The sequence below is a fragment of the Malaclemys terrapin genome, chromosome 10, assembly GCF_027887155.1.
Source record: "Malaclemys terrapin pileata isolate rMalTer1 chromosome 10, rMalTer1.hap1, whole genome shotgun sequence".
NCBI classification, from domain to species: Eukaryota; Metazoa; Chordata; order Testudines; family Emydidae; genus Malaclemys; species Malaclemys terrapin.
Genome location: NC_071514.1, coordinates 81,529,215 through 81,546,072, shown reverse-complemented (window position 1 = coordinate 81,546,072; position 16,858 = coordinate 81,529,215). Strand labels below are relative to the sequence as shown.

At 54.5% G+C, this 16,858-nt stretch overlaps 1 protein-coding gene across 1 annotated transcript; it reads right to left on the bottom strand.

The window, feature by feature from the left end:
* Nucleotides 1-221: 221 nt before the first annotated feature.
* On the bottom strand, nucleotides 222-12,655 carry LOC128843943 (melanin-concentrating hormone receptor 1-like). Its single transcript, XM_054041086.1, has 5 exons — nucleotides 12,597-12,655; nucleotides 10,174-10,437; nucleotides 8,851-8,933; nucleotides 8,464-8,466; nucleotides 222-1,261 (listed from the first exon to the last, which is right to left on the bottom strand). The coding sequence occupies exons 1-5, from the start codon at nucleotides 12,653-12,655 to the stop codon at nucleotides 222-224; spliced, it is 1,449 nt and encodes a 482-aa protein (XP_053897061.1).
* Between the last annotated feature and the right edge of the window lie 4,203 nt (nucleotides 12,656-16,858).

Here is a 16,858-nt window from a genome sequence, read left to right as displayed (position 1 = left end):
CCAGTACATCCCTTACACAATTACCATCCCACCCTGGAGCAGGTCTTGCTGTAAGGAATTCTTTATAGTCAGCCTCAATGATGGTCTCCAGTTCACCCCATTACTCCTGGATATTTGCCTTAAGACAAGGCTAACCCCTTCTTTTTGTCTACAACCTCAAAAAGTTTTTACACCTATTTGTACCACCTAGCCATCACTCAGCTAAATCATGCAGGTTACCTCTAAGGAACCATGACCGAGAGAGCGATACAATTGTCTATATTATGAGCGTATGTCATGCTAAGATCGGTCTCCTGATTTGGCCCAGGACTTATTTTCACAGAGGGACTGACTTTCCCAGGGGCATGTCTGTCACCTCTTCTGGCCTGCTGGCCTGGGCAGATTGCCTTCACCAGGTTCCTTTGGAAAGTGTCACTCAATACAATGTATATGAATGGGTTGATGCAGCTGCTTGCGTAACCCAAGCTGATAGCTACATTATAGGCATAGAGGAACATAATGGAGGGCTGGGTGACTTTGAGATGGACCAACTGCAGGATGTAATAGGGCGCCCAGCAGATAAAAAAGGCAGAGCAGATGGTTATTGCCATCCGCATGATCTTCTTAGTTCTGGCTCGGAAGTTTCTCTGGGGCAGCGGCAGCACCTTGCATGAAATGTGCTTCTGTATCTTGAGGTACACAATGCAGATGACTGAAAGCGGGATGACAAAAGCCAGGAAGAACTGGTACAGCGTGTACCAATAGATATCAACTGAGAGGTTGGGTAGGATGATGCCACACCCAGCTTTGCTGCCAGGCAGAACAATGGACTGGGTGTACATGAACACCGGCACAATGGTTAGGAGAGACAGCAGGTAGAGCAGCAAGATCACCAGGGCGGCTGTGCAGGGGGTGCGCATGTAGGCAGAGCGGATGGGGTGTACTGTGGCCAGGTAGCGGTCAATGGCCATTGCCGTGAGGATGTACGTGCTGGCGAACTGGCTGTTGGCATCTAAAGCAGTGATGATGGTGCACATGGTAGCCCCGAAAAGCCAGACCCCATTCCCTAGGAGCTGGTGGATAAGCAAGGGCATGCCCAGCAGGAACAGGAGGTCTGTGATGGAGAGGCTCACGATGAAGACATCTGCAGTGTTGTGGTTTCTCTTGGGTCTTTTGGTGATGGTGTAGATCACAATGCTGTTCCCTACAGTGCCCACCAGGCAAATTATGCCAAAAATGACAGGGAGGACGATGCTACTGTGGTCTTCCATTTCCCTGGTGCCTGCCGAGAAAAAGCACAACATATCATTTGGCCACACGCCTCCCAGGTAGAAGACGGAAGGGTTGTGAGCCATTCCTCTGTGGATCCATCCCGCTACACATACATTACTGGGAATTAACTAGCGAAAGGCAGAATAAATAAGAACCAACCTCAGCTTCCCCCAGAGAATCAAACCAAACCTGCTTTGTGGTTGGAAAATGTTTAGGGAGCCTTTTAACATGATTATTTCTTAGCTGTATGGTATAACAGGCCCAGAAGCAGCAGATACTATTATTTTGGGGGTATTTCCAGCCTTATAGAAAGCAGGCCCTGTTGGCAATTGCATGAGAAAAATAGTTCTTCCTGTCTCCTACCTGGAAAATGGACCTTTTCAAAGGTTACTGCAAGGCAGTTCTCCTGCCCTTTCCCCGCCGCCCCGGGATGATCATCTGCCCAGCTCCCTAAGATACTAACTGTGAGAGCACTTTGGAACTACCTCTGCCCTGGCATAGAACTGCAAAAGTCTATGAGGGCTGTTGGTGAAGTTTCAGCATCGCACCATGAGTGTCCAAGATAAATCTTCCAAGGATGTTCTCAAGGGAGGGGAATATTCAAGGTCAGCTCCTCATCCTTCTAGCCTTAAATTGTTCCTCCAGCAGCAGCAGTAGCCTTAATGGATGGGCGTTCGTTCATCCCCCCCACGCCATGCGCTACTCGCTGGCCGCGCTACTTGCTGGCCACGCTAAGGCACCGCCAGCCTTCTCTGGCTTAGCACAGCAAACGCAAAGTGACGTCGTAGCCTGCAGACACAGGGAGCTAATTGGGCACATCAATGAGCTGTCGCCTTTGAAAAATGAACTTTTGACCGGAGCCAAAATGTCAAGTTAATTAAAAATAAAATGCAAGCTGCATCTGTCAGAGCAGACCCACCTCCAGCCCCGTGTGCTCAGTGCAGACAACACTCCCTGCTCATCAGCCTGACCCATGCTACTCAATCGCTGGTTATTCCAAAGGTGCATGATAGCTTTGTGCCCAAAGGCCAGACCCAACTGCCATTGGAAGTAGCTCCCCAGCCTTTGCTAGGAGCTGGATTGGGCCGTAAACCTGGGTTCTTTTGGTCCTGACTGATTCGCATCTCAAGGAGACTGCACTGTCATCATTTAATGCCTTTCACAGCATCCGTGTTTAATCAGCCAGTAATTATCCTCCATCTGAGAACACTGTTACTTCAGAATGGCTAAAGATCAAAACAAAACAAAAAACCAGAGCTGCTTTTCCTTTTGAGGTGCAGGAGATTAGCGTAAAATGGGCCATCAAGTATTCTGTTGGGTTTTTTTTTTTTTAATAGAAGAAACAAACTGTATTTTCCTTCATAAGTCAAGTATAGGCCTCCTTTAGATACGGCTTTGCTAATTGGGCAGCTGACAACAATAAGGAAGGGGCATCAAGCAAAGAAAACAAAGAGGCTCGGGTTCATTGCAGAGCTTTGGCGAAAATAAACCTAAGAAGCAGGAAAGAGGTGAATTTACGAACCTGCCCACTTTTATTAGCCAACCGGCACAGCATATCTGGGGCCAAATGTTCAGGCAAGCGCTAACCCCTGTGCACTCAGATGACAAGCTTCTAACACCCATGAGACAACTTACACATGCAAATCCATCCAGGGTCAGTGTATGTCAATCCTATGTCCTGTGTGCACAGAAAGGTATTATGGTGACATGTGTTTTGGGCATAGGGATTGAGATGACCCGCTCTACTGTCACCAAGAGGTCATGAAAAAAAAAAACCCTCAAGGGCCACTCTGACTGACGTGATGCACTTTAAAGGGCTTGATCCAAAGCCCATTAAAGTCAATGGAACTTCAGTGGGTTTGGGATTAGGCCCAAAAGATGGGGTCAAATGCTTATGGGACATCCTGAAGCGTTCCCCTTTAGCCTGCATCAACTAAAAACACTGAAAGGCTGGCGCCCACACCGGTAGGAGTGCAAAGCTAGCATTCTAATGCCAGGCGATCCTTCTCCCAGGGGAGCACCATCTCCCTCTGCACCCCAGAGTTTTCAAGGGCAATTCCTGCTTGCTGTGGTTCAAAGCCCCCCCCACCCCCCGCCAATAAACAGCAGCTTTCTAACCCTCTGTTCCATCAGCCAGTTAAAAGCTTGAATTGTGCCATGAAAAAAAGTCACCAACGCATGGATTTGTTCAGTGATTAGGGATGGGGAAATCAACTGGCAATTCATTGGCTACAGCACTTTGCTTTTAAAGGGCCTTTTACACATTAGCTGCCTGGCAGGGCGGAGAAGGGTATACTTGAAATTGACATTGGCCTAGCAATGTCTGGCAGGGGCGTGAAAAATCCACACCCCTGACACATGTAGTTAAGCCAACCTAACCCTGGGTGTAGACAGAATTCTTCCATCAACCTAGGGGAGGTGGATTAACTACAGCAATGGGAGAACCCCACCCACCACTGTCCCGCGGGTCTACACTGCAGCACTCCAGTTCTGCAGCACCGAAACAGAAGCACAGGGAGGGTAAGGGCCAAATCTTCAAAAGTGGCACTCTTTGAAATTCTGCCCTAGGTCTCCAAAGCTGAGTCCCCATCCCCCACCCCCAAAAACCTGAGACACCCCCAAATTAAGGGCCACTTTGGAAAACATGGGCCTAAAGGACACTGCAAGTCAGTGCCAGAGCCAGAGCCAGATGCAGGACCCAGGAGTCCTGCTGCCCAGTCCTTGTATGTCTATCGGTGAGATGGTGAACCAGACCCCCCAAAAAGCCCCTGAATCTGTTAAGTCTGTGAAATGGGTGAATCTCTCCCTTCGGCCATTGTCTCAGTCAGGACACTTGGGCAAACCAGGAGCTAACTTGTGGTGTCAAACACCAGGCCCTGTCCATGCAGCAGAGCATTTTCAGAGGTGCCGCCAGCTGTTTGTGACATGATTAATCACCGTAGTTACATAATTGTTTTTCTTAGTTAGTAGAAACTAATTACATGGTTTAGTTCCGTAATGCCATCAACACTTGCACTAATTACAGTGCTGGGAGGTGCAATTTGGGCCACGAACACTCCGTGAAATGTGTGTGTGTACACACACACACACACACACACACACACACACACACACACACACACACACACACACACACACACACACACACACACACACTTTTCAGCAGACAGGCACCATGGGCCCTGCTTTAATGACTCTTAAGAGCTGGAAGGTCGGACGTTTCTGTATGTTTCCCTCTTTGTGCCCTAACCTCAAAGTTCTTGTGATGCCAAGTTTGCTTGCGTGGGACTGATGTCAGCCTTGTCTGGGGTGGTGGTCCACGTCTGTGACAGCTTGGGCTTAAACATTTGGAGTCTGAGCCAACACCCATTGATGTCAGTGGAAAGTTTCCCATTGACCCTAATGAGCGTTGGATTGGACCCTTGGCAAGAATGTGTATTCACCGTTGGACTATACAAGAGGACCTAGGGTTGCCAACCCTCCAAACTTGTCCTGGAGTCTCCAGGAAGTAAAGCAGTGGTTCACAAACTGTGGGGTGTGCCTCCCTTGGGGGGGGGGGGGGCATAGAGGATCGTTTGGGGGAATGTGGCAGGTCCTAGGCCAGCCCCCACGGTGCGGAGAGCGGGAGCAGGGTGGGAGCACCACCCAGCCCTGCTCTGCCCCCAGCTCTGGTCTGGCCCTGGCCTCAGCTCCCAGCTGCAGCTGTGCTCCCAGTCCCACCCCCCACCCCCTGGGTCCCAATCCGGCCAAGGCTCAGCACCTGGCTGCAGCCCTGGCTGCCAGCCCCGACCATGGCCCAGCCAGGAACTGCAGCCAATGGGAGCTACAGAGGCGGTGCCTCCAGGCAGGGGCAGTGCGCTTCCGTGAACGGCGCAGGGTCAGGGCAGGCAGGGAGCCTGCCTTAGCCCTATTGCGGTACCAACCGGGAGCCGCCCAAGGTAAGTGCTGCCCAGATGGAGCCCACAACCCTCACTCTCTCCCACAGCCCAACCCCCTGCCGCAGCCCTGAGCCCCCTCTCGGAGCCAGAACCCCAAACCCTCCACACACCCCAACCCCCAGCCCTGAGCCCCCTTCTGGAGCCATCACCCCACCCCCCCCATACACACACAACACGCCCCTGCCCCAGCCCTGAGCCCCCTCCAGCACCCAAACTCCCTCCCAGACCTTGCACCCCACACCCCCTCCCACACCCCAACCCCCTGCCCCAGCCCTGAGCCCCCTATCGGAGCCAGAACCCCCAAACCCTCCACACACCCCAACCCCCAGCCCTGAGCCCCCTCCTGGAGCCATCACCCCAACCCCCCCCACACACACAACACTCCCCTGCCCCAGCCCTAAACCCCCTCCAACACCCAAACCTTGCACCCCACACTCCTTCCTGCACCCCAACTCCCTTCCCCAGGCTTAGACCGGAGCCCCCTCCCTCATGCCGAACCCCTCGGCCCCAGCCCAGAGCACACCTCCTCCCAAACCCCAAGCCCCTGCCCGGTGAAAGTGAGTGAGGGCGGGGGCAAGTGAACGACAGAAGGAGGGGGGATGGAGTGAGCAGGGCCTCGGAGAAGGGGTGGGATCTTGGGGAAGAGGGCAGGGCAGGGGCAGGGCTAGGGTGTTCGGGTTTGTGTGATTAGACAGTTGGCAACACTACTCTCAACCCCTGGCCCACCCCCAGCTGTGGCCCCAACCTCAGACCCTGGCTCCCAACCCAGCCACGGCTCCAGTCCCAGCCTTGGCCCCCTCATCCCTGTCCGTGCTCCCTCTTCCACCCCTCCCCCGGGAGCCACGGCCCTGCACCCGGCCCCAGTTCCCGACTGTGGCTCCCGGGGGTGCATTGTGACAAGTTTGGGAACCACTGAATTAAAGTGTAACCTTTAATTAAAGATTAGTTCACGTGACAAAACCTCCAGGAACACAGCCAACCAAAACTGGCAACCCGATGCGGCAGATGCTCTTGTCTGCACGCCCTAGGAGGGGAAGGCAGCCCTGTGGCATGCAGCCCCCTGGAGTACAATTCGTAATATCCTGTGGCACACCATTTCCTACGGTGAGTTAATGGCAGAACCAAGCTAGGGTAACAGGTAAGACTCCGAATCCTGGAGCCAACCCACCCCCTCAGAAACAACATTAGGGGTTTTTGAAATGCTAGCCCACTAAGAGATGGAAATTAACACCCTCCTTGATATTTCCAAAGGCTGCTACTGTGAATAACGCTGGTAGCTGGGTCTGGGTGAACGGCTTGGCCAGGATAGGTGCACATTTCTCATGCCAAGCGAGGCCCCTGGCTTTGACAAATAGGCAGAGGCCGGGCCGGTGCAAGGAAGTTTCGCGCCCTAGGCAAAACTTCCATCTTGCGCTCTCCCCCCCCCCCCCCCCGAGGCACGCCCCCTGTGTCAGCTCCCCCCTGCCCTGAGGCGCCCCCCCCGCCCGCGGCAGCTCCCCCCCCTGCCCTGAGGCATCCCCCCCCCCCACGCAGCAGCTTCCCATCCCCCGGCCCGGGGATCCGTGTGGGGCTCTGACTCAGGGGTTCCCTCCCCTGGGCTGCCGGCGGCGCACTGACCCGGGGAACCCCTGGGCTGCCTGCCGGAGGCTCAGACTCCCTCTCCCTCCCAGCGCAGCGGCCGCTGTAAAACAAAACAAAACCAAAAAAAATTGGGGGCACCGCTTTTTGGCGCCCCCAAATCTTGGCACCCTAGGCAACCGCCTAGTTGGCCTAAATGGTAGCACCGGCCCTGGGCAGAGGAGAATGTCTGCGTGGCAAGCGCAGGACTTGGTTAGCGGGGGGCTGCAGGGCAGGCTTGAGGGATATCAGCAGAGCAGGATGTGGGGAGACCCGGGGGCTCCAGGTCCGGGTTAAAGCGCACTGGCAGAACTGTTGAGCCCAGCACTGGAAACCCGGGGGTTCAGATTGAGGGGCGTCAGCAGAGCTGTGTGTGAGGAGCCCAGAACTTGGTTCCTTGCATTCCTGAAACACCCTTAAATATCAATTAACAGCCACATCAGAACAGTGTTTCCATTCAGCCCCCTGTACTAGCCCACAAATAGAATGAAACGGGAGATGCAGGAAAATACATGGTCACCTGACCCGAGCCTACTTCAGTAAAGCAACTTCTATTGCTGGTTCCTTGTAGCTGATGATTTTGCCAGAGGTAGCGTGTAACCCTTGACTGAGATGACCTGCCCTTCCCCATATGGGTGCACACAGCTTTCCTGCGCCTCCGGAAGGCTTGTGGCTGCTAAAGAAGTAACAAACTGCCAAGCCAGTTGTTTCAGGTCAGGTGACTTCCAAGTTCCAACAGCAAAACAAGCCCTGATATTGTTGCATGAGAGTGGCAGCTGGTTATAGTCAAAGGGTGAACTTCACTCCTTTGCAGAGGGCCTGCAGAAAGACTAGACACCACTTCGCTCCCGCTTTATTGCCCAGGACTAGCACAAACGTAGAGGTTGGATTAGATGTAGATAGCGTGAGACCAAACAAATACAAACAGACCGGGCTCTTTGCCTGACATCCCAGGGTTACTTCGGAATGAGTTGAATTCACAATATTTCGCCGGTTGTTTTCCACTCCTCCAGCTGCCGCCGCATTTCCTGGCTTTGGCTGGGGCTGGGAGCACAAGACACCCCCAAACTACCATGAGAATGTTTCAAACATTTCCCGCTCCCCATTGGGAGGTTTGGATGAGGTTTCAGGAGCATCTGATCATTTGGTCCTTCTCCCAACCAGCCCCACACCTCTAGGTTCAACTCCATTTACTTAACTCCTCCACAGTGTTTGGGCAAGGAAAGACAGCACCTGTGTGATTTGCAAGCAACCCCTGCTTTTACCTGATTTACCTGGGGGGGAGGGGGAATCCATACCCCTGAGCATTGCAGTTAAACTACCCGAATTCCCATTGTAGACAATGCTATGGCAATGGGAGGGCTTCTCCCATCGCTATAGCTACCATCGCTCGTGGAGGTGGAGTATCTATGCTGCCAACAGGTGACGCTCTCCCGTCAGCGTAGGTAGCATCTTCACTGAAACACTACAGCGGGGCAGCTGCATCAGTGCAGGCATTGTAAGTGTGGACAAGCCCTAAGTCTGCGCCTCCACATACAGATGTTATTTGTGGGTGTGTACCTAAACTCATATGGGCCTCCTGGCTGCCCTTGAACAAGTCACTCACTGCTCTGTGCCTCGGTTTCCCCAGCTGTAATATAGGGATAATGAAACTGACCTGCTTTGGGAAGTGCTTTGAGCTCTCCTAATGAAAAGTGCTAGATAAGAGCTGGGTCATGATAGCCAGGGTCTAAATGGCGTTAAACGTGTGACTTAAAATGCCCAATGTCAGGCCACAAGAAGCGTTGAATACAGAATGTTAGCTCTGAGGCAACATTCTGGCGCCAGTGATTGTGGGGCTGCAGGCAGAGTGTGGCTGTGCGTGGACAGCGCACGTGTGTGCAGATAACGTCGCCGATACACGGCAATCTCACTGGGATAGCAGGTAGCCGTGTGAGTGACAGGCCGCAGCACAACGTCCCGCACACAGTGACATGTCAGATATAGAGCCTGGGGGCGGGACAGGAAAGGGAAAGAAACACAAAGCGAAAGGAAGGCCCTTTACCTGTCCAAGGTGCAGCTGTCACGTTGGACTCATTCGAACCCCACAGGTTGCTGAAGAAATCGCTCTTCGGCTCAGCCATCTCCCTAGGATTCAAGAACAAGCAGCCATAGATGAGTCCAGGAGCTGGGAGTCCCTCAGTAACACTACAGGCTGTGGTCTAACATAAGTGCCTGGTCCTTACTCTTCATGCCACTTTCCCCAGAGGACGCCAGACGACTCGGCTAGGATCTATACACGCAGCGATAGTACCCGAGCCATGGTTGACAAGGTGATCGCACCAGTCACGATGGCTTTGTCTACACTCGCACTTGTGTCGCTCACGGGTGTGGAAAAAACACACACCCCGACCGGCGTACGTTTCACCGACAAAAGCACTGGTGTAGCCAGCCCTATGTCGGCGGGAGATAGACCTACTGCCGCTTGTTGGGGGTGGTTTAATTATGCCGGTGGGAGAGCCGGGCTACACGAGAGACCTTACTGTAGTGTAACCATAGCCTAATAGGCACTTACTTTGGAGTAACGTCACCATAGAAAAATCTAAGCACACTAGCGCAAGCCACCTACATAGAAAACAGAGCCGGCTAATAATCCATTAGCTCTTTCATAGTTAACTGTCTCACTGCGCACCGTTTAAACCTCTCTATGTGTGTGTGTTCTTTCTTACTCTGATCTATTGGTTTAAGGTACTTTGAGTCATCACATGAGCCCAGAAACATACTTAGTCATCTTTCCCAGCGATTAAAGGCTATTCTTCGGTATAAAATATATTCTCAACTATAGGGAAGCTTACAAAAGATGGGGTGGAAGGCTACTCGCAAAGAACCAAAGCCACAGTGACCTTCTCATTTAGAATAGTGCTTTTGTCTGCAGATCAATTTGCGCTGAGCTATGCTTTCATTTAAACATATGTAAATAGCTAAAGAACGGACTGATCAGTCAGAAATGATTTGGCCTGGAATAGACACTGTGCTTCGCAGCGGTGAGTGCCTGGGGTATCTGCGGTGCGTGGCGTCGGTGATTTCAATGGAATAGCTGTTACGGTTGGCATGGGCGCTACGTGACGGTTAGCCCCAGTGCTTAAATGAACTCTGCGTGGTGGGTAGCACTGGTGATGACGCGGGTGATTACATGGGCTATACATCATAGTTAGTGTCGGTGTCTGCATGGGATGGATGGCCCGGAGAGCATCAGGCACAGGACAAACTCAAAATGGTACAAACTGCACTCGGCTCCCACCCCGTTCCTAATCTGCCCTCTCTAACGTGGGGCTGTTATCGGCCAGCAAGGCCTTGATTGTAAAGAAAAGAAAGCAATCAGCAATACCTGGGAAGCTGCTTGGTGCGTCCTCCGTTTATTCTCACCAGTGGCCACGGCTGCTGCTCCCCTCCCGATGCCTTGTGTGTCTTGCTGCCGAACAGAGCTGCTTTGCTAGCGCTCCACCAGCCAATAAAATAACAGCTCGGCTGGAGCGATGCTAACACAAACCTGCACAAAGCTCGGTTCCCACTAGTCCGGCAGTGGTTTGCCCCCAGGTAAAAACCTTTGGGCTTGAAACACCCACAGGCCGGGGGTGTTTTCATTAGAGATCTTTAAAGCAACAGGAATAATTGCTATACACAGGCGTCACCGGCAGATCGAGGTAGAGCCGTGGGATGCATCCACTTTCTAGCCCCCCAGGCTGCGCTCGGACCCAGTGCGATCCAGCAGCTGGGATGGGGTGGGGTGGAATACCGTCCGGTAACAGCGCCTTCTCCCCAAGGATGCGAACATGCTTTAAGGGACAGCCCCATCGCCGTGCACTGCGGGGGAGACGTGCAGGCCACCAGCACACCGCACAGCACCTGGGGTTTAAGAACAACGCATCCAAACAAGCTCCACCCAGCGCTGTGTGGCTCCCGACGCGCCCTGAAGGGACCCTCTGGAGCTGGCTCTGGGAGGACCCTTTGGTCCCAGGCCACGTGGCATCACAGGGTCTGTGAGGCCGGTCTCCACCCTCCGAGCGCGGCGAAGCAGCCCCCAATTCAAATCCCTGCTGTGCACGCCTGGGAGCAGAGACTTGACGCCAGGTGTTCCCTATCCCAGGGGAGGGCTGTGACCACCAGGCTGCTGGGTGTTTGTGGGAGGGTGGAGGGGGGCCTCTCTTGTTGAAGCTGTTCCGCTTTGTATTAATCGCTCCTTGCGCTGGAACGAGAGCGGGTGAGTACAGGCCAGCGGTTTGGGTGCTCCCGCGGGAGAATCAGGTCATGTGCCTGCTCCATGGAATAGTTACGTATTTATAGCAAGTGGAACAGCTCAGATGGAGAGAAACCCACCCCAGGCTTACCCGGAGGTGCCAGCCCTTGCTTCTGCTCAGGGAGGCTTCAGTCCTGGCTCGCCCAGCTGAGTGGCCTAGCCCCTGGGCTATTGGTTTCCAGGCTACGCACACCAGCCAACCCCAGAAATCCTCACTCCGTGCAGAGCCCAACCTGGGAAACTTGCTCTGAGACCACCTGCTGGCTCGGGCCCTGCTGTGGAGACAGGGAGGGGACCACCAGCTCTGAGACGCCCAGCAGTACGTAGGCATGAGCTAGAGCTCTGAGCAGCTTGTTAGTGGCAGGACGGCATCAGGACATCAAGCGGCTTTGCACGCTCCTGCCAGCGGAAACGGGCACCTAGGGGTCTCTTTAGGCACCTACAGGGCCAGGCAGCCGCTGAACGCTGGGTTTGAGAACATCGGTGGCCCCTAAATGGTGATTTAGGCGCCTGAAAAGGATCTAGCCCTAGGAGCCGTAACGCTGCAGCCCTTCTGGCCAATGCGGGCCTGTGGCTGGCATGAGAAGAAGGCTGTTGTTGTGGTAGCCATCTTGAGAGGTGTATTTGTAAGCCCTCCATCTCTCCATCACCTGGGGGTGGACTCGCCCCCACAGGAGCTGATGCATGTGTCAAAATGGGCCCCCAGGAGCTGTAAGCAGAGGGTCCAGTCTGGGGCCAGAACGTGTGAGCGGCAGCTCATCCCAAGCCACAGGTCAAACACTGCAATACCTCAGCGATAGTCTGGCCTCATCTCACGCTGGAGGACAATGCTGTACGGCTCCAGTTAAGGCATGTGTATGGGGCATGCCGGGGGGGGTGGGGAGGCTGTTTGAGAAGCCCCACACCTGGGACTTAGAGGGTATTGAAGGGAGACCGTCCTTCCTGCCGCTCGTCAGGGGTGGGAGCTGCCGGTGGGCGTTGGTTCGTTTCTATCGCTGGCCTCTCAAAGCCAGGGCAACCTGCCGGCTGGCGCATTCCTCAGCAAGCAAACAGGACTCCGAGCTAGTCTCACATTAGCCGCACTAGCCACTGGCACTAGGATTTAGTCCATGTAACGTTAGGTGGAAGATGGGGCTCGTAGTGAACGCATGGGCCCAGGAGCCTGGGGTTGTGCCACCGAGGCGTTATGTGATCGCGGGCAAATCACGTCCCCTTTCTCTGGGCAATGAGCCCCGTGATAATTACCTGGCTCAGGGTGATGCATTTAAAACCCTGGGTGAGATTTTCCCCAAATGTTTCTTACCAGCCCCGGTAGCAGCCCCTCCCAGCAGGGGTTATGAATTTAAATACCTGTTCCACTCTGCGTGCCCACAGCTGTTTGCAAACCTACCGTTGGGCTCACTGCAAACCTCACCTTCACCTCTTGCATATCCAGCTGCTTTGCACTAGCTAGCGGCAGAAAGCCGGTGTAGTTGGCTCAGTTTGACTCGCTGCCAACCCCAGTCCCAGCTCACGCTGACCCATCGTTCCCTGTGCCATGCACAGTTTGGCTGGCCCGGAGGATCCGGTCCATGGCGCCCTCGGATCTGCTAAGCACGTCTTGCTATGGCAGTGAAAACACGCTGTGCTGAACTCTACCTGTACAATCCTCCCGCCACCTGAATGGCCTTCAAAGGAGTGACAGGGTTCAGGGCAAACCACCAAGCTCTAGGACCTCCGCTATGCCAAGCTGATGGTGGCCTGTGAGAGGAACTAGCGACACTGATCCACCTCACAAACACACACATGCCAGAGAGACACGACTCAGCCTGGGTCACGTTCACAAGCGAACGCGGCAAATGTCTATAACTGAGGCACTTAGAGCTTCGCTGGCTACGACGTCCTTCTCCAAAGAACGTCCAGATGACGTGTCAAGTGCTCCAAAGGTCTACACGGGGCTTATCGCCTGTCGTTGGATGGGTCCCGCTCACATGCTGCGTGTGTAAGGACGCACCATGCCGGGATTTAAGTCTGAAGCTGGGCACTTGTCGGGTACATAGGGTGGCCGTGGCAGAGTTAAGGTTGGTTGGGTGGCTTTAGCTGTACTTTGCCCTGCTTTCCAAGGGTTGTTTTTATAAGGGGAGCCTTGATTTTTAATTTCCTGTGTTTCTAACATGCTCGTTAACTACATGCTACATTTAAGGCCGTGTTTACAAGCTGAACGCTGCATTAACGTCAGCATACAGAGCTGCCCGTAACCCGTTCCCGCAGCCTCTCGAACGCACAGATTGAGGGCAAGCGAGTTCCCTGGGGTCTTTGCAGTCCCAGCCTAACCCAGGTGCCCATTATCGCTCCTCAGCCTGGCTTGTGTGGCAGGAGGGAGTGGGTGGTAATTTTCATTGACGGAGTGTCGTTAGTCTCACATGTTGCTGCCCAGACTCTGCAAAGGCGCTGAGCTGCGTGGAGCCCTGGAGAACGAGGCCACAAGTGTCCACCCGGAAGACGGCCCAATTCCCGGGCTGGGTTTGCCAACTTTAGTGCATAGCAGGGCCCGAGACCTGGTGCATTTTCTCTTGGGACGTTGGGTCAGTGTCCAAAGCTCGGTTCTTGCTTGGGCAAAGTTCCCAGGGAAGTCAAAGGGGATTTTGCCTGCACAAAGACGAATTGAAAACTGAGCAAGACTTTGTAGCAAGGGTTGGCCTAGCTCTTTGCACACCCCAGGGGCTCCTTGCACACACACACCCCCATGGGATCCCTGGGTGCCACCCTCCCTTCTCCCTCTATTTCAGGAACCCACTGCAACGCCTCCCCCCCCCCCCTCATGCCAGTGGCTGTGTGTGGACCCCAGTTCCCTTACCCCCTATGGCTAGGGCTCCATATGACTCTCTCCTTCCCCCATACCAAGTTCCCCCATTTCCCTGCACCAGGAGCCGTGTGTACCCCCCATAGCAGGGGCTCTTTGTTCACCCCCATACCAGGGTCCCCCAGTTGTCTCCCCTGCCAGAGGTTCTGGCTGCACCAATCCCCCAGTCCCCTCACCTCCATGCCAGGGGCTCTGCATGGTCGCCTGTCCCAAGGTCCCCAGTTTTCCCTTCATGGCAGGGGCTCTGTGTGTGCCCCCATTCCCCCCTGCTCTCCATATCAGGCTCCTCCATTCTCCCCACACACACACACCGCTGCCAGGCGCTGTCTGCTGAGTTGCTAGTCGAATTCAGGCTCCCTGAGGTGCAGTGTCCTACCCACTAGGTCACGCTGCCTCTATGATTAGCAGACCAGGCCCTACAGTGAGACTGGCCGGTGCCGTCATGGCAGCCCTGCATACCGACCCAGGACCCACAAGCGCCGTGGTAACAAAGCTGGGTGCTGTGGGGTAGGCGTGTCGGGGGGAGGGATAGCTCAGTGGTTTGAGCATTGGCCTGCTAAACCCTGCGTTGTAAATTCAATCCTTGAGCGGGCCACTTGGGGATCCAGGGAAAATCAGTACTTGGTCCTGCTCCTGAAGGCAGGGGGCTGGACTCCATGACCTTTCAAGGTCCCTTCCAGTTCTAGGAGATAGGTATCTCCATAAATTAAAAATAAAAGTGTTGCCACGGGCCACGTCCTCCTAGGATCATCCCCTCTCTTGGGTTGCAGAACTGGGAAATCTGTGAGGGTGAGTCCGCCCGGCCTGCTGCTCAGTTTGATGGGCTCAGGATCAACCCAGAGGACCTGTTTTTTTGTACCTCAGAGGTGGCAGCCCCAAGCTACAGTTAGTTACTGAGAGCTCCTGGAAACCGGGTCAGTAGCTGGCCGGGAGCCCAGCAACGCACCAGATCCGTGGCACTTTTGTAACAGGTGGTTGCAAGGGGCTCTCGGCCCTTTCCAAACATTAATGGACTGTCCCGACAGCTAGGTCAGGAAGAGCAGAACACAGCTGTCGTGGCTACTGGGCCTACGCTCCAGCCAGCCAGGGTGCTGCAGGAAGTGACGTGGGTGGCTCAGGAGGGGACAGGCTTCCCTCGGAGACCCTCCCAAGCCACGGCGCTAGGGGGCATTGCACAGACAGTGGAGCTCTCTTTCAGCCCCCCTGCAATGTTCTGCCACTTCCCGGGATAAAACTGGATTCAGCGGCCTGTCCAGAGAACCCCTAACCTCTGCCTGGCTCTGTGTCCTTCTCCAGGCTGCTTCCCGGGAGATCATAGAATCATAGAAGATTAGGGTTGGAAGGGACCTCAGGAGGTCATCTAGTCCAACCCCCTGCTCAAAGCAGGACCAATTCCCAACTAAATCAACCCAGCCAGGGCTTTGTCAAGCCGGGCTTTAAAAACCTCTAAGGAAGGAGATTCCACCACCTCCCTAGGGAACCCATTCCAGTGCTTCACCACCCTCCTAGTGAAAAAGTTTTTCCTAATATCCAACCTAAACCTCCCCCACTGCAACTTGAGACCATTACTGCTTGTTCTGTCATCAGGTACCACTGAGAACAGTCTAGATCCATCCTCTTGGGAACCCCCTTTCAGGTAGTTGAAAGCAGCTATCAAATCCCCCCTCATTCTTCTCTTCTGCAGACTAAACAATCCCAGTTCCCTCAGCCTCTCCTCATAAGTCATGTGCTCCAGCCCCCTAATCATTTTTGTTGCCCTCCGCTGGACTCTTTCCAATTTTTCCACATCGTTCTTGTAGTGTGGGGCCCAAAACTGGACACAGTACTCCAGATGAGGCCTCACCAATGTCGAATAGAGGGGAACGATCACGTCCCTCGATCTGCTGGCAATGCCCCTACTTATACAGCCCAAAATGCCGTTAGCCTTCTTGGCAACAAGGGCACACTGTTGACTCATATCCAGCGTCTCGTCCACTGTAACCCCGAGATGCGGGCCCACAGGATCTCTCTCTCACACACACACACACACTCTCTCTCTCTCCCCACTGGAACTGGCATTTACTTGGCAGCTGATGAGCGCTGTCGAGAACAGCGACGCCATCTCCGCGTCTCCCCCCAGCGCGCAGGGGCCTGGGCTTTGGCTCCTGCGATCAGCCTCCTTTGCAAACCCTCAGTGACAACAACAGAGCTGAGTTTTTAATGACTGGCTTCCCGGAGAGACCGTGGTCAGGGTCCCTCCATTGCTGCTCTGAGGCCCTTGCAGTGGACGGCTGGGGGAGTCCCCGGGGCTCCAGGGTACTTTCTCACGGTCCCCAGCACCATCTGTCTCGGGCAACCACCCACGGACAGCATCAGCTGGAAAACTTCATCTCCCAGGGACCCAGCAGCTGATGTGGAGTGAGCCCTCCCCATCTAGCCCATGACAGAGGGACCAGGCAGTGGTGACTCCTGAGGGGAGCTGTTCATCTGCCTTGGTTATTTCTATTCGGCGGGAGCAAGGCCAATAGCGCACAGACTAGGGGCTGCTGATAAAGTGGATTCCCAGCCAGACCTGGCACAGGGGCACTTGCGAGCAGCTGCAGCTGGGTTTCACACTAGCCAGAGATCGGGGTGGGTTCAAGCTGGAAAGTATGGGCGCCACCGGTGAGTTTGGATTTCTAACCAAGCCAACTGCCAGGGCTGGTGGGCTCTGGGTCATTGGGAGAGGGCCTGGGGGAAGGGGCTAGAAACAGATTCCAAAAATGGAGAGAGGCAGAGCGGAGGGCAGATCTGTGGCCATCTTCCCATGCCACGGCCACATCACAGCAGCGGCAGGCTCCAAGATACCAGGCCCCGAGCGCCTGAGCTGAAGGCGAATCGCCGTTAGCAGTACGGAGCCTGTGACACACAGCGGAGCAGCTCTGGTTCCATGCAGCAGGGGGCAGTGCTGCACCT